The sequence below is a fragment of the Callithrix jacchus genome, chromosome 1 (assembly GCF_049354715.1).
Source record: "Callithrix jacchus isolate 240 chromosome 1, calJac240_pri, whole genome shotgun sequence".
In the NCBI taxonomy this organism is placed as follows: Eukaryota; Metazoa; Chordata; class Mammalia; order Primates; family Cebidae; genus Callithrix; species Callithrix jacchus.
In genome coordinates, this window is record NC_133502.1 from 142,202,923 (window position 1) to 142,220,846 (window position 17,924).

Sequence of the window (17,924 nt, forward strand, 5' to 3'; positions counted from 1 at the left end):
TCCAGGAAATGAGGTCAAGTATGTCTGGAGTATTGATCTGAGGGGCAAAAGCAGATAGGCCCCAGGTTAGCCTGGACTGCACTGAAGCAGTGGCAAGGGAGTCAGCTTCATTATTGTTCCCGACAAACTGCCTTATCTGGACCAAAGTGAGGCTGGCCTTAGGAGACCTGGCAGTGAATTCTGGGCCTTACCATCATTGGAAAGATAAAACTTGGCTCTTATAGCCATTTGTCCTTTCCTCATGCTTGCAGGCTATCTGAGAGGATGATGGCAGGCCTCCTGACACTTGAATGAGGTGTTGGGAACTGAATGATTTACTCCTCTTCTCCTTACCTTATAAAGAAAACTTCTAGGAGAAAACAGGACTAACTTAAAGGGTGACAGTCGTAGGATTCCAGGCACTGCTGCAGATCATTAAAAGGGACTGGGAAAGGTAAGAGTCTAGGGCAGAAGCAAAAGTCGTGGCTCACTCAAATTGTGCCATTTAGGTGTTTGGATGCTTGCTTTAGATACTAGTTTCCCTAGTTTGCTGACTCAGGGACTTGCCACGTCAGTAGCAATAACAACACAACTTAGTAAACAAAGTTTACTAAGTACGGATCTCTCATCTTAGCTTTATATGATAACATTCCTGTAATTATCTTCCCCACTTTACAGATGAGGAAACTAATTCACGAAGAGGTCAAGTGTTTAATCCAAGGTCACTGGTGGAAGAAGACCCAAACTTAAGTCTTCTGATATCAGTCCAGTAGCACTTGCTCATGGCTTAATGTGGTTGTACACAGAGCTTCCATCTTGGTTTACTAAGCAATCCTCTTTTAAAGACAAACTTGAAAGGCCACTTGGCAGCTGCAGCCCTTGTAGAGCCAGGGACATCATTCAGGGCTAACACCAAGATCAAATCAGGGATACCCAATCCCTGCATGATTGGGGAGGGAAAAAAAAGGAGTATCTTTGGAAAGTCAGATTTTGTCCTTGTGGGAAGAAAGAAGGACAAATTTGGCATCCGCTAGACTTGGGAGCATGGTCTACCTAGGCAGCTGGGCACCCAAGCCCGAGACCCAGAAATTCTGGTTGTGCATCCTGGCAGGCTAGACTGAGTTGGCCAGATTAGGGGCGTGGCTGGTCCTGGCCCCATGAGACCTTGAGGTGAAGCAGTAATGCCTCACAGGATGGATAGGTTTCTTAGATGAGGAATTCCTCAATGAATTAGAGCTGTCAGATAAGCTGGAAAGAAGAGGGGAGATGTGAAATGGGAATTCATGCAGTTTCTGTCTTTTGGTTGTTGGCCTAGTTATTTCTAGTAAAAAGAGTCAGCTTCATCTTTATCCCAAGTCCTCTGACTCACCCTTCTGGTTCCTCCTAGTCTGGGGAAGCACAGTGCTTTTAAATTCCAGGCCCACAGACTAGATGTAGGTGGTGGCCTTTCCTGAAAATGGGCTCCCATGAGAGCAGTCTGCCTATGTTCTTTAAGGCATTTTCTTCCTTTTAGGATTAACTTTAGTGCTGGAAAAATAAAAGGAGGCAGGGTTTAGAAGATTTCGAAATCTCCATCAAATCTAGAAAATGGGGAAAGCATCTCTGGTCAAAGAGCATGAAGGATAGCATGACTCCCACCAATCCATCTTACCCCTCCCAGGGAGACCTAGCAGAACTGGAGTATTTGTTGTCCCACATGCCTCCTAGGTCTCTGCTTTTCCCCCTTGTACTTTCCACTCTGCTCCTTGCATACACTGCCATTCTTGGTAAAAAGGGAATGTATTCTCACTCCATACAAGGTAATTGTCATCTCTGCCTCTGTAGCGCAGTCACCAGCTGCTTAGGGTATAGGGACTAGACTGGTGGCAAGTCTGTCTTTACCTTACTGGAGAACAGTAAAGCACCCTGGAGCCCTCTGAGAGGTAACCCTCCCCCACGTGTCCATGTAATACTCTCTCTAGGCCAGGCAGAGGATTAGAGCAGCTCTGTTATGAATACTTGAGCAGTAGACTGTGCTGCATAATCACTTATTGTGGTGCTCTGAAAGATCCTCTGTGGGCCAGGAAAGCCAAACCCAGATATTGATTAGCTGCACCAAGCCTTAGAGACTGTTAAGTGGAGCTCAGGAGTACCAAGCTAAGCCTAAACCTCCCTCCTCCACTGTTGTGAGTTCATGAGACATGTGTCTTTGGCTACCTGCCTTTCTAGATTTAAACATACTAAATGCCACCTACGTCTGAACAGTGACTGTGTGCATACTGTACCGCGTTATTCTAGAGTTAAGTAAAGAAATATTTTTTCCTCTAAGCTTAAATACTTGCCATGGTCCTTTCTCCAAGTGAATAGTTGCCATCACTCAACAAAGGGAAAATACTTTGTGCTACAAACACAGGCAGGGGTAAACTTTTGGTAAGTAGAGTCTTCACCATAACAACAAACTGGAAAAGAAAGAAGGAAACATTCCATGTCTTGTCTTTCACTGTGTATGTGATTTGAGCCTTGGTGGTTAAGCATGTGTTTGTTCATTCCTGAGCGAGATTCCCAGTACTGAATTCTGTGAAAGTTCAAATAAGGAATTGTTCATTGACCTTACCTCATCTACCTCCCAGCAGCTTGTCTCAATACATATGACTTTGGATACTGGCCCAGAACACAAGGATTTTATTTAATTTTACATTGATACTCTAATGGGAAGCTAATGAGAAAGAACTGACTGCCCATAGCCTTTAAGTTTGGGGTTGGGAGGCAGGTCAGGGTCGATTCCTGTAATCTTAAGAGATAATGTTTTTGTTCCTGCTTGGCAACTTGATTCAAATTAAAATCATCCTTCTACTTTCTGACCTGAGTGCACTATTTTCCTTTTTCACTAGCTACAGGGTAAATCAAGCCAGGATCCAGGGGCATGTGCCAGGTTTGGAGGCCACACATGGGGCCATTCCAGGCAGCACTGTGGGCTAAGCCCAACGCGTCAGCCAGCAATAATTGCTAGAAACTAACTGAAAAGAGCAGGACAGGCTGTTGCCTTCCTAGGTAATCTCTATTAAGCATCCTGACCAGAAATAAGTGGAAGAAGCAGAGAAACCCTCAGACCCTGAGGGAGAAAATGAAGCGGTTGTTGCAAGAGTCAGAGGAAGAAATCATGGTTACCTTGGGACCTTCCTCCAGACTTTCCCCAGATAAGGCTAAGGCAGAGACCTTGTGTAGCACCAAGAGCAAGTCCTCCGGCCCTGCTGGATCCTTACCAGAGGACAACTCCCTGCCCCCTTGCTGTGGGTCAGCAGCCTTAGCTATTGGTGGAGATGGAGATGGGGACTTGGCCCAGCTTTGCAGCTTTGGGCAGCAGACAAACAGCCAGCTTCCTCTGGGCTCCACTGCCTATGTTTCAGGATCTGGTTCTCAGGATCCCTCATCTATCAGCATCTCCACAAGCTGTCAAGAGCCCTCAGAGAGGAACCAAGCCAACACCCTTTTGTCCAGAGGCCATGGCCAAGGCTGTAGCCATGAACAGCGGGAGCCTTTGGGGGATGTAGTAGAATACATCGTCAGAGAGCTGCAAGGCATCAGCCGTCTCCAGACTGAGATTGCTGAGCTGCGGCAACACTTGAGCCAAGTCCGGGGCTCTGTGGATGAAGTCTCTAGCTGTGTAGACTCAGTACTGAGTGAAATAGAAGGCTTACAGGTGAGCAGCAGTTCCCTAGCCAAGGTATGTGTGGGGGAAAAGGCCCAGGAACCCCATGTGGACAGACCCAGTGAGGAAGCCATTCTGTATTTGTATGGACTTCCTGAACAAGATGGAGAAAATACTATGGAACTGGTGGAAAGCTTTCTAGCCAAGCACCTTTGTGTTAATGGCATGCAGTGCAACAGGTACATCAAAAAGGCTTACAGGGCAGGCACATCCCCTGCCCCTAGACCCACTGTTGTAAAGCTTGCTCATCTAGAGCATAGGGACTTCATCTTGCAGAAATCTATCCTCTTGCAGAATGTGGGAGTCCGAATTGCCACCAGAGAAGAACGAAGCTGCCCACAGGGTTATAAGGATCCCCAAAAGGAGTCTACATCATTTTTTCGACATCAGGATCATATCTGGACTTCTTTAAACCAGGATGAACCAGTTCTTCAGATGGAAACTGGGGACAGGGGACCTATAACAGGAACATATCAGATGAAGGCTCAGGATCAACATAGAGAACACCAGTCCCCTGAGCAGCAAGGCCCTTGCTTTCTACTCAAGAACAATTTATCAAAGGAAAGTGATGTGCCCAAGCTAGGGGATGAAATAAAAGAAACATCAAGAACATCTCAAGTTATCAGTGGCAGCTGTGGTGAACTATCAGGGAAAGAGGCTTCTCTAGGTTCTGAGGAACCTGCCCTAGTGTTAATCTCAAAAGAGGAGGATTCTGGGAAGTCTGAGTTTTTAAAACAGTGTAGCCAAAAACATGAAGCATGTAAAGTAGGAAAACCAGAAAATGACTGCCATGATAAAAGTGAGGCCAGCAGCTGCCTGTCACTGTCTGGGTTGCTGAAGACAGAGAAAATAAATTCAGAGGACAAGCTCCCAGGCTGTGAGGCCAGGCTCAATATTCTGAGCTCAAAGCAACTAGAGGACCTTTTGGCAGACAAGTCCAGAAGGCTTGCAGCCCTGAGCTGCGAAAGCATGATGGAGGAGATTATCATAGGGCCTGAGACTTTCAGTGACTTGGTTCATATTGACCTGAATGAAGAGGAGGACCATGCTGCTCAGGTCCTCAAGGATGTCTTTGACAAGTCCTCTTGTGTTCTGGGTGGCTCTCAGGAGGATGAGGATGTGGAAATCAAGTTTTATACAAGTAAACTGGGCCGAGCAATTCACCACTTTCGTTTGGCTCTGCAGGGGGTGTTTCAGAAGCTGGAGAACAGTGGGTCCATCACTCCTGAGGACCTGGAAAGCAATGAGAGTGGTTCCCAGTCAGAGAACAGTGATCAACTTCTTGGGACAGTGAGTTCAGGGGGTGCCCGGGATTGCTCACTGGAGAGCCCTGGGAGTCAGGGGAGTGAAAGCTTGCTCAGTGTGGTCTCTGGTGGAGTTGGCATCTCCACACAGGGAGAGCAAACCCCTCAGGATCCAAGCAACTTCTCTCTTGCTTCTGATAACTCATTGCCAAGTTTTGCTCTGGCTCCGTGTCTGGGAAGTGAGACTTGTTCCAGGCCTGAATCTCCCAAGCAGGGCAGAATAAGCCTAGACCAAGTGTGTACAGAGACCATTTATCTCAACAAGTGCATCAACAATTTTAAGACTGTTCTAAGAGAGAAAAGACTAAGGCAGAAAAAACTTTTGCACAAGCTAGTACAGAAGGCAAGCCATCTCTCAGTAGAAGACATACACTCAGGTATTCTGAGTCTCTATTTAAAAAGGTCCCAGCTGGCTAAGGTATGGCCTCCATCTGGCCAGCATGAGACCTGGCATGGTGGCAAGTTTCATAAGGTGATGGGGGAGGTCCATAGTTTGAATCAGGCTAAATTACTCAGGTAGAGAGCTTAAGCTAATACTGTGGGAATTGGAGTGAAAAATGGTTCTCAAGCAAGAGGAAGCTGTTCTTAAGGAGCTTCTAATCTCTTGTTGGGGTGCCATACTGCTCAAAAGAGGGAGGAACATCTAGAGCAGAAAGTTTGCAACTGCAGAGCTTTTAGGATATCAGATGTAATGAAGGGATGGGAGTGAGAGGCAGGAGTTGGGGATGAGACATATTGCCCACAGGCACTAGAAAGGCTTTGTTTCATTTAAAAATTGTTCTCCATGGGTTTTTTGCTGAGCCAAGATTGACATTTCCTCAGTAGCTGATGAGGCTTCTCTATCTTACAGGCCCCTGCGGGAATTTCCCCTACTCTAACCTGTCTCTTCCTAGTATCTGACTTGCTGACACAGAACCTTATTTCTGATTTGGGGCAGCCAGGAGCTGCTTATAGTGCTGACCCACCCCTAGAGCCCACTGCTGCCCCTCCACATGCCATATTCCCTTTCTTCCATCTCTCCCTAAAAGCTGCTCACCTGAGAGCTGGCAAATGGAATGTTTTTTGACTATAAGAAGTGAGAGAACATTTTTCTAGGCAGTATGGATATATGTAGCTTTAAAATTACTTCTCCCAATGAAAATTAAATTTATCCAAAGAGCATATGCTATATTCATCCAGTTTTAAATTTAAATGGGGTTGTCCTCTTATGCATATAACCTGATTAATTTTCCTAAGGCAGCATCTAAATGATGAAGCATATTGTGTTAGCAAAGATGTGAGGGAACATGCACTTGTACATTGCTGGTGGGATGGGAGTATAAACTGGCATAATCTCTAAGGAAGGTAATTGGCAAAATTTATCAAAATTACAAATATATATACCCTTTAAGTCCTCAACACCACTTACAGGAATGTATCCTGCAGACACATTTTCACATGTGTGTGGTAGTGACATATGGACATGGCTATTTTTGAAGCATTGCTTTTAATAGCAAAGATTAAAAATAACCCAAACATTCATCAGGAAATATTGGCTAAATAAATTTTTGGCATGTCCAAACAATGGGATATAGTACTGTGTAACTACAAAAAGAATGAGGTAGCTCTTTACTGAAATATACTAAGATACATTGACATACAAAAAAAGCAAAGTGCAGAGTGGTATGTATAAGATGCTTTCATTTGTATAAAAAGAGGGAAAGAATACAATACACACACTCATAATGTCTGCTTGTATATGTATAGAATATCTAATGAAAGATACATAAGAAATGAATACATTGTTGCCCATGGGGAAAGGTATTAGGTGAAAAACTAATGAAATGGGAGGGAGATTTTTCTCTGTGTGCCTTCTTTTAAATTTTAGAATTTGAATCATATGAATATAATACTAAGCCATAAAGTTACATTTAAAAAATGAAAATTTCAAGTATCCCTAGAGCATCTTCTTAGAGCTTATCAAAAAGAGTCTAAATTCCTTCACTTTGCATTCAAGGTCACTAGAATTGGTCTCTAGTTTACATTTCCAGCCTTATCTCCCATTGTCCCACCATAAGTCTTTCAAAAGGAAGCTTTGCTGTCATACAAATTTGCCTTGCACTTTTTATTCTTGGTGTATTCATACATATATGTTTCCTTCTAACATAAAATGCTATGTTTGCCATTTCAACCTAACAGAATTTACCTATTCTTCAACATACATCACCTGTTCCAGGAAACTTTCTGAGGCAGTAATTCTTCAGCTGTAAGAGATTTCTCTCTCTCTCTTCATAACTTTGCAGCCTGTTTTTCTTCTTCCCAGGCACTGAGAAATTATTTCAGTGCAGCAACAGTAAAAACAAAAAATATCAAAGCAATACTTCTTTAAATATTGGTGGGAGCTGATGTTAGCGTGAGCACCGATGACGAGGACACCTGTGTCTTACTCGTCAGCTTGCAAAGTTTCCTTTCTGGGTTACATCCTTCTAGGCAGTGCAGAAACTTGTGGCGCCGTGGTAGGAAGGTGATAGTAGCAGCAGTTTTTATGAATAGAAGGAGGTTTTCTAAAGCACCAATAAGAAAGCAAGCCACATTTTTGGGTCCTATCCAAGATTCAGTCTGGCCTGAGGGCTGCAGAACAATCATAGACAGGATGCTCCAGCACCCCCTTGCATAGAGCAGGAAAAGCACATAGGCCAGACTGTCACCAACATAGACTTCACTGGGGCAGTCCCCTAACCCAGTAAACTGATTTAGTATTACAGAGGCTACCAGCATAAGGAAGCATTTGAAAACTCTGCTTTCTTTACTGTTCTGCTTGGGATCTTTTAGGGCCTGTGCTTACTAGTTGTAGCTTATGATTAATTTGAGTTAGTTTTCATTATTTTTTTCTTGGTATTTGCCAGGTACTGTTTTAAGTACTCTCATATGCACTGTATAAAATTCACTTCTTTTATTCCTGTCACTCTACCAAAATAGCTTTGATCAAGGCCATTGCCTGCCATATTGCCAAACTAATGGTTCATTTTCAGTCTTCCTTTTATAAATCAACAATTTAACACAGTTGATGATCACTTCCATCTTTTTATTTTTTTTAATTTTATTTATTTTATTTTTTTCTTTGAGACAGTTTCGCTGTTGTTACCCAGGCTGGAGAGCAATGGCGCGATCTCCACTCACCGCAACCTCCACCTCCTGGATTCAGGCAATTCTCCTGCTTCAGATAACAGCCTTATTGAGTTACAATTCATATACCCTAAAATTCACCTTAAAGCCCCTTAAAAAGCATAGAATTGAATGGTTTTTAGTATATTCATAGTTATGCAGCCATCACCACTATCTAATTTTAGAACATTTCCATCACCCCATAAGCAAGTTCTTACCCATTGGCAGCCACTCCTCAGTTCTTTGCCCCAGCCTCTGGCAAGCACTAATTTACTTTCAGTTTCTATGAATTTGCCTATTACGGACATTTCGTATAAATGGAAAACTCCTCCTCCTGGTTTCAAGCCATTCTTCTGACTCAGCCTCCCCAAGTAGCTGGGACTACAGTTGTACGCCACCACACCCACCTAATTTTTGTATTTTTAGTAGAGACGGGGTTTCACCATGTTGGCCATATGGTCTCAATCTCTTGACCTTGTCATCCGCCTGCCTTGGCCTCCCAAAGTGCTGGAATTTCAGGCGTGATCTACCACTTCTGGCCTGGTATAATGTTTTTAAGGATGTTGTAGCATGTATCAGTACTTCATTTCTTTCCTGGCTGAACAATATTTATTGATGGACATTTTTTAAATCCATCAGTTGGTGGACATTTGAGTTATTGTTACCCCTTCTTGCCTATTATGAATAATGCTGCTATGAACATTTGTATACAAGTTTTTGTATGGAAATATATTTTCAATTCTCTTGGGTATTTACTTAGAAGTTGCTGGGTCATATGGTAATTCTATGTTTACCATTTGAGGAACTGCCAGACTGTTTTCCAAAGTCATTGTACTATTTACATTCCCACCCATAACATATGAGGGTTCTAATTTATCTACATCCTTGGCAACACTTTTATTATCTCTCTTTTTTATTATAGGTATCCTAGTGGATGTGAAGTGGTATCTCATTGTGGTTTTGATTTGTGTTTCTCTAGTGACTAATGATGTTGAGCATCTTTCCATGTGCTAATTGGTCATTTTTCTATCTTCTTTGGAGTAATGTCTATTTAAATCCTTTGCCCACTTTTAAATTGATTTTTTTTCTTTTGTTTTTGAGCTGTAGGAATTCTTTGTATATTCTGGATAGAAATCCCTTATCAGATATATTATTTGTAAATATTTTCTCTCCTTTTGTGGGTTGTCTTTTCTCTTTTTTTTCCTTTCTTTCTTTTCTTTCCTTTCTTTCCTTCCTTCCTTCCTCCTTCCTTCCTTCCTTCCTTCCTTCCTTCCTTCTCTTCCTTCCCTTCCTTCCCTCCCTCCCTCCCTCCCTCCCTCCCTTCCTTCCTTCCTTCCTTCCTTTCTTTTCTTTCTTTCTTTCTTTTTTTTTTTCTGAGATGGAGTTTCGCTCTTGTTACCCAGGCTGGAGTGCAATGGAGCAATCTCAGCTCACCGCAACCTCCGCCTCCTGGGTTCAGGCAATTCTCCTGCCTCAGCCTCCTAAGTAGCTGGGATTACAGGCACACGCCACCATGCCCAGCTAATTTTTTGTATTTTTAGTAGAGACGGGGTTTCACCGTGTTGACCAGGATGGTCTCAATGTCTTGACCTTGTGATCCACCCGCCTCGGCCTCCCAAAGTGCTGGGATTACAGGCTTGAGCCATCGCGCCCGGCCTTGTCTTTTCACTTTCTTGACAGTGTCCTTTGAAGCATATTTTTTAATTGTTTTGTTTAAAAAAAAATTCTATTAGCCAGGTGTGGTGGCTCATGTCTATAATACCAGCATTTTGGGAGGCCAAGGCGAGAGGATCACGTGAGCTCAGAAATTTGAGACCAGCCTGACCAACATAGTGAGACCTTGTCTTTACTGAAAACCAAAAAGAAAATTTTTGTGGTAAAATATACATAACATAAAATGTATTATTTAAACTATATTTTTTCTGAATATTCTGTGGAACATTTTAGCCATTTAAAAATATATAGTTCCATAACATTAAGTACATTCATATTATTCTGCAATCATCACCACCGTTCATATCCAGAATGTTTCCCGTCTTGCAAAACTGAAACTCTGTACCCATTAAACAATAACTCCTCATCCCCATCTCAGCCCAGTCCCTGGCAACCACCACTCTACTTTGTGTCTCTATGAATTTAATCAATCTAAGTACCTCATGTAAGTGGAATTAAGTAACATTTATCCTTTTATGACTGGCTTATTCTATTTAGCATAATGTCCTCAAGGTTTATCCACGTTGTAATGTGCCAGAATTTCACTTCTTTTAAAGGCTGCATAGTATTCCATTGTACACATGTATCATATTTATCTGTTCACTCACTGGGACATGCATTGCTTCCACCTTTTGGCTATTGTAAACAATTCTATAAACATGGGTATAAAAATATTTTTTTGAGTCCCTGCTTTTATGTCTTTTGGCTATGTACCCCAAAGTAGATTAGCTGAATTACATGGTAATTCTAATTTTTTTTTTTTTTGAAGAATCACCATACCATTTTCCATGGTGGCTGCACGGTTTTGTTTACACCATCAGGGCACAAGAGTTCCTTCCAATTTCTCTACATTTTCTTCAACACTTGTTATTTTCTGCTTTTTTTTTTGTTTTGTTTTTAAGTGATAGCCATTGTAATGGATATGAAGTAGAGCACAAAACTTTTAAATTTTGATGAAGTATAATTTATCCATTTTTCTTGTTTTGTTGTGCTTTTGGTGTCACAGCTGAGAAATCATTGGTTAATCTAAAGTCAGAAAGATTTATTCCCATGTTTATTCTAAGAGTTTTATAGTTTTTACTTGTATACTTAGGTCTATGATCCTTTTTTTTTTTTTTTGAGATGAAATTTCACTCTGTTGCCCAGGCTGGAGTGCAGTGGGGTGGCGTGATCTCTGCTCACAGCAACCTCCACCTCCTGAATTTGAGTGATTCTCCTGCCTCAGCCTCCTGAGTAGAGTAGTTGAGATTGCAGGAGTTCACCACCAAGCCCAGCTAATTTTTTGTATTTTTAGAAGAGAGGAGGTTTTATCATGTTGGCCAGGCTGGTCTTGAACTCCTGACCTCAAGTGATCTTCCTGCCTTGGCTTCCCAAAATGCTGGGATTACAGGCATGAGCCACCATGCCCAGCTGGTTTTGAGTAAATTTTTGTGCATAGTATGAAGTAGGACTCCAGCTTTATTCTTACACATATGGATATCTAGTTGTCCCAGAATGATTTGTTGAAAAGATTATTCTTTTTTCACTGAGTAGTCTTAGCACTCTTATCAAAAATCAACTGACCATAAATGTAAAAATTTAATGTCTGGACTCAAGTTGTCTGTTGATAATTGGTCTGTCCTTGTGCTCAGTTCCTTCTTTTTGAAACACTTTCTTCATTTGGCTTTCAGAACACCTTTCTGTCTTGGTTTCCCCCTTTTCCCAAACATTATTGGCCATTCCTTCTTTTTTATCTTTGCTCTCCTCTCCCCAACCTTGTAGTATCCTAGGATTCAATCTTGACTTCCTATACTTACTTCCTAATAATCTTTCAATCTCATGAGTTTCATAAGCATTCCCAGGTTTATATCTCCAGCCTATACATATTCCATGAACATCAGAATCCAAATCCACCTAAAATCTCCATATGAATATAAATAGGCATCTCATATTCAACATATCCAAAACCAAACTCCTGATCCTTCTTCCCAAGCCCCCTCCCAAACCCGTTTTTCCTATTGTCTTTCTTATCCATCAATAGCATCTTTATTCTTGCAGCTACTCAGGCCCAATCCATAGAGTCATTCTTGACTCCCCTTTTTCTCTCACAGCCTGTATCCAGTCCATTAGTAAATTCTGCTTCCTCTACCTTTAAAAAATGTCTTGCCACTATCTCTACCTCCACCACTATCATCTTTGTTTAAGCTACCATTTTCTCTCATCCAGATTACAGCAGTGGCCTCACTAGTCCTGTTGCTTCTAGAACCTTGTCCCTCTACAGTCTGTTCTCCTCACACCAATTAGAGTAATTGTCATAGAGCATGAGTTGGGTTATATCACTTTTCTGCTCAATGATTTCCTGTCTCCCTCAGAATGGAAACCGAAGTATTTATAAAGGTCTGTAGAGCCCTATTTGAACTGATACTTTATTGCAAACTTGCTGTTTCTCCACACCAATTATGTTCTCACCTCAGGCTTTGCATTTGCTATATGTTCTTCTGAAAATACTTTTTTCCCAGAACTTCAAATGGCTTCTTTACTCATTTCTTTTAAGTCTCTGCTTGATATCACTTATCAATGAGGCTGCCCTGACAACCTTTTTTTAAAGATTTTTTAATGACGACTCTACCCCCATCATCAGGGGCATTATCTTTTTCACTTATATGAATTTTTCAGCAGAGTCTCTATCACATATGGCATAGTATATATTGTTATTTCGTATGGAAAACCGGCCCCTGGAACAAGAATGCCTGTTACGAAATTTGGCTTCCCCACCTGGTGTGACTTTAGGCATCTTTCTTAACCTCTCTGATCTTCAATTTAATCATCAAATAAGTGGAGGTAATAATGGTATTTACCCAATGTGGAGTTGTGAGAAATAAATGAGCTTACCCAAATAAAATGCCAGTTACAAAGTAAGTGCTTGATTAGTATCAGCTACTATTATCATCTTCATCATTGTTTATTACCTGCTCCTCCTACTAAAATAAAAGCTTCTCAGGATCAGGGAGTTTGTTTCATTCACTGCCATATCACCAGCACTGACTGAGAACGGTGCCTAGTATGCACATTAGGTTCTTTTACAATTTTTTTAGTTAAAAAAAAATTTTTTTTTTTAGAGACAGAGTCTCAGTCTGTCACCACGGCTGGAGTGCAGTGGAGCCATCAGAGCTCTCTTCAGCCTTGATCTCCTGGGCTCAATGTATCCTCCCATCTCAGTCTCTCAAATGGCTGCATGGCATATGCAGGCACATGCCACCACTACCAGCACACGGCGCCACACCAGCTAATTTTTTCATTTTTTATAGAGATGGGGTCTCACTATGTTACCCAGTCTGGTCTTGAACTCCTGGCCGTAAGCTATCCTTCCTCCTGCCTTAGTCTCTCAAAGTGTTGGGATTACTGGCGTGAGCCACCATGACCAGCCCTTAGTATAATAGGTTCTTTTATTTATTTATTTTTTTAAGATGGAGTTCGCTCTGTCACCCAGGCTGGAGTGCAATGGTGTGATCCCGGCTCACTGCAATCTCTGCCTCCTGGCTTCAAGCCACTCTCCCGCATCAGCCACCCGAACAGCTAGGATTACAGGTGCCTGCCATCACACTTGGCTAATTTTTGTATTTTTAGTAGAGATGGTGTTTCACCATATTGGTCAGTTTGGTCTTAAACTCCTGATCTCAAGCAGTCTACCTATCTCGGCCTCCCAGAGTGCTGGGATTACAGGTGTGAGCCACCGCGCTCAGCCCTGTAACTGTATGAAAGGTTCTTAAGAAATGAATCCTTTCAATAACCCTGGGAGGTGGTTGTTCTTACACCTGTCTTTTTATAGGTACGTAAATGTAGGCTCAGTTAAGTTGAGCACCTGGAGTCTTTTGACTCCCAACAATGGAGTCAAGATTGTATTATTGGGTATACTGGGGGGAGTGCTGATAAGGAGGTATGCTACTTCCTTATAAAATGGACTGTCTGGAAGAGTGACAGAGATCATTCTGAGGGGTCAGGGATTTTCCTGCAAAGCAGTTGTCTTGTAAACATTTATAACTTAAACTGTGAACTAATCTAAGTGAAAAAATCTTAAGGCATTTTGGGAAGTTAGGAAGCACAGAAGGTTTGATTCCTAACAAGAAAAAAAAATTTTTTTATGTCTGTCCAATGGATGGGACCATTGTGGAGTATGGATTGGAGAGGAGCAAGTCTAGTGGCAGAGAGGTCAGCTTGGAGTCTCCTGTTATAATCCATTTAAGAGAAGATGATAGTGGTAGTGTGAAATGGAGAGGCAGGAGTGGATGCCAGAGATATTTAGGATGTAGAAGGTACAGGGCTGAGTGATTGAATAGGGACAGAGTGCAGAGAGGGAGAGATCCATTGTCTGGCTGGGGACAGGAGAAGGAGTTTAGAGATGGAAGATATAAGATTAGTGTTAGGATATGTTGAATTTGAACTAAGCTTGGGATATCTAGGTGATACACACTAAGCTGTGGTTAATGTGTTGGGATAAAGTAGGTATCTGAAGGTTAAGTATAACTCCTTTGAGAAGTGGAAGAGTGAGCTGATTAGTAGAATAGAGAGATGTATCAAGTGACACAGAGGTCCCAGTTGAAGTTAAAAATCTGCATCTCTTTGTTCTGGTTTTCATCTGTACATTGTTGGGACTTGTCAAGGCATTATATGTTAAATACCAATGAGAAGGATGAATGTAACTTAGATGCCCTAGGATGGCCTTATTAACTCTTGCTTGGGTGGGCATCAGAGAAGCCTTCCCAGAACTGTGCTTTAGAGAAAGAGTTGGATTTTCCTCTATGGAAAGGAGGTGTGAGATGCTACTTCAGGCTAATGGAACAGAATGAGTAAATAAATATGTGGGATTTTGAGTATGTGATCTCTTCATGAAACAAGACAATTTGATTCTAGGAATGTATATGGGGTCAGGAAAGTGGGCAGAGAGAGGAATTTGGGGATTTGGGTCAGATCATGGAGAGCCTTGATGGCTCTGTCAGTGGATTGATTGGATTTTATACTTTAGAAATTATGGGAAAATCTGTGGAGAACAGAAAGACACAATCAACTTTGACGTGGTGTGTAGAATGTATTTAAGATAGTGGAGGAGGAGAGGTACATTTTCCAGTTTGACTCATGGAGTCAGTTAAAGGATAGTTTGCCTAATTTTCTTACTCAAAGGGAACAGATTGTCCTGGGGGAAGTGAGATGTAGATGAGGAAGAGATATGTTCCCATTCCTGGCAGTATCTTTCTCATCTTTCCCACTTTCCTGGAGCTGTACTGTTTTAGAGGATTCCTGGTCACCTAGTCCAGGACAGGTGACCCATTAAGTAATCAGAAATAGCTTGATAAATTGGGAACCTGTGAATTTGATTCTTGAATTCTCCCCTCTACTTGTGATGTGATATCAATGGGTCTTTAAAAGAGAAAAGAAAGTGGAGGGGCACTGATGGACCGAGGTGGGTGAACTTTCCTTAGAGAAGAAACTCTGGGCCTATCCAAGTATGGCCTAGAAGGCAATGTAGTTTCTGATGAATAGGAAAAACATGATCTCTGGGCTTTATTCTTATCCTGTTATGGCTTGACTGGACCATTCTGAAAGTGTCAGTTTCCTTTAGAATATTGTCCTAGGTTTGATAAATAATCAGATTTGGGATTGCAGTCATGGTTTTATCATCTAGATCACTGTAGTTTCTATTAGGAAAGCAGTCAGTTGATGCCCCTAGCCTGTAGCCATTCAGCATCCTGGTCCTGGCCTTAACTCCAGGCTCTATCCTGGCCCAACTTAATTTTGGGTCTGAGAAACAGACCAGAGCTCATTGGGTGAATGCGTGGCCAAGCCTGCATTGCAAAATGAAAAAGGCTCAGCCACCAAGGCCTTTGTTTGGAGTTTGAGGACTTATTCCAAATCTAGAATAAGCTCATGTGGCTTCTGAGGAAGGAAATAACTGCGCTCAGCCAGCTTAGATAGTCTGTTGGAGTGGTCCTTGGTAATAAAGCTGGTCTTGCAGCCTTGGCAGCCCTGACCCTGAATGCAGTCCACTTTGGAAAGGGAAAAAGGACGACTGGAATCCCTGGGTAGATTTTTGTCCCTTGATTTAAGTAGCTCCAGGGATGTTCCAAACTAGAAAGCCTGGGCCAGCAAATACAGGTGGGAAGGATTCTGGAAGCCAGTCAGCTGGGCTCTGTGAACTGCTTAGCTGTCCAAGGACCTCTCCCTCTCTTCCATGTCCCTCAGAGTTTAGCTGACATTTTCTTTGGGTTCCCTGCTTATAGGACTGAATCTACTAACCTTTCTGCCCTTTTTTTCTACTCTTTTTCTCCTTGCAGAAGGAAAGAGAGGAGCCCTTCAGGTTGTGCCTATGACCCTTTGGGTCCTTTTTTGTCTATTTCCGTCCCCTCCTTCCCCAAGCACTGTGTGTGTGTGTGTGTGTGTGTGTGTGTGTGTGTGTACATGCACATGTACGTGCATGATCTGTGCCTCTGAGCTTTGGCTCATGCAGTCTATTCTTATGAAAAGCAGTTTGCATGTTCCTTGCTTGTGTGTGCTCCTGCAGATATCCCTGGAGCACACTGTGGGAATGTGTGTGCACCAGCATGGGTGTGCATTCAATGCGGCATGTGTGTGCTTATACTCAGTTTGACTCCCCTAGACAATGATTACCCTCCTTTTTTCCTACTCTGCTCAGTGTGTGTCCATTGTCTACCTTTGCTGCAAACTCTGGCATATGCTATAAAACCTTGGCTGTGCCCAGCACGCATGTGTACTTCATATTTGAGAGCAGGATTTGTTGCAGGCATTTCGTGCCTCTTGCCTGAGGCCCTAAATGTGAATGTACTTGTGCTCTGAATAGGTTTCCTGACCTCTCTGTGAGCACAAGCTTCTGTAGACCTGTTGTGTGATTTCCCCAAACCATGTGAATGCATTGTATACTAATGCCCTGTGCTTGCAAGCACTGGCTCTTAAAGACCATGAGAGTTTGCTTTGCCTGTGATTTGGGCCATAGTAAATACTGTGAATCCTCCTTGATTAGTTTCTGCACATCACTGCACATTCTGAAGCTTATGTTCTGAAGCCGTAAGCCTAGGATCCATGTTCACCATGTGTTTCCTTCAGACACAAATTGTGTCTATTAGTGCACCTCCTGTGGGTACTTTGTCTGGACCTCCTCTCACTCGCTGCCTTCCTTCAGTGGCTCTGTGTGCATGCTGTGTACTGCGTGTGCAGGCTTCTGCAGACATGTTGTCCCCTCTGAGCACAGGAAATGTGCATGATCTCAGCCAAGCTCTCAAAGATTTTTGTAAGTTTGTTTCCTTAAGCCAGTGGTTTCTGGCAAGTATCTCACTCTGGGTATGAAATAAGAACCTGCTGAGTTCAGTGGCTGTTACCAGAGGGAAAGTAAGTTCTGGTTGGTAAGATCCAGGGATTTAGGGATTGGCTCCCTCACACTCACCCCTTTCCCTTCCATAAGCAACCTTAGGAGACTGGCAGTTTTCCCATTACTTCCCACCTACTGTTGTTTCTTCTATACTATTCCCACTGTCTTTGTCTTCAGCCACTTCTGACTGCCTTTTAAACCTGCCCCTCCCATTACCAATATCATACTACCTATAGAAAGGATGGGAGGCAGATGAGGTGGATTGGGGGCAGTGGGCAGTAGCGAGATAGGCTTGAGTAAAGCACAGACAACCTAACAGGTTGTCTCAAAACTTAAATCCAAAGTTCATCTGAGCTTACTGCTGACCCAGGTAATTCTCCCTCACTTTTCCATCACCCTTAGCTCTGTTAGCACCATTATTCTCCTTTGTATTGCCTCATTCTATCCATAATTTTTCCCACCTTTAGCTCTCCAAAGCATCACTCACTGTTCAAAGTTAAGCACCTGAATTCCACCTCCCTTCTGGAGCTCATTTGCTCCAGGATAGTTAGGAGGCAGGGAAGTTGTTGGGGGTGGAAGGGAACAAGGAGGGGCAGGAAACCCCAGACCTGTTAGCACTAGGTTTCTTTTGCCTGAAAAAAGCATGTGCTATTGGGTCTCTGGAGCACTCTGGCAGCTTTGGAACTCTCTGCATGCTGCTTGAAGGATTTGCTTTTGTTTATTTTGTTTTGTTTTGGTA

General features: G+C 42.6%; 1 protein-coding gene across 31 annotated transcripts in view; it reads left to right on the forward strand.

The window, feature by feature from the left end:
• Window positions 1-17,924, forward strand: part of UNC13B (unc-13 homolog B) — a 230,410-nt gene that overhangs the window by 173,194 nt on the left and 39,292 nt on the right. For 2 of the 31 annotated variants that reach the window (XM_008998917.5, XM_078371358.1), the window contains exons 2-3: window positions 2,850-5,348; window positions 16,137-16,159. The exons of the other annotated variants lie outside the window; for them this stretch is intronic. In XM_008998917.5, coding sequence (XP_008997165.2) covers window positions 3,083-5,348; window positions 16,137-16,159 — 2,289 coding nt within the window. In that variant the 5' untranslated portion in view covers window positions 2,850-3,082. The remainder of the gene's footprint in view (window positions 1-2,849; window positions 5,349-16,136; window positions 16,160-17,924) is intronic. 31 annotated transcript variants of the gene reach the window in all.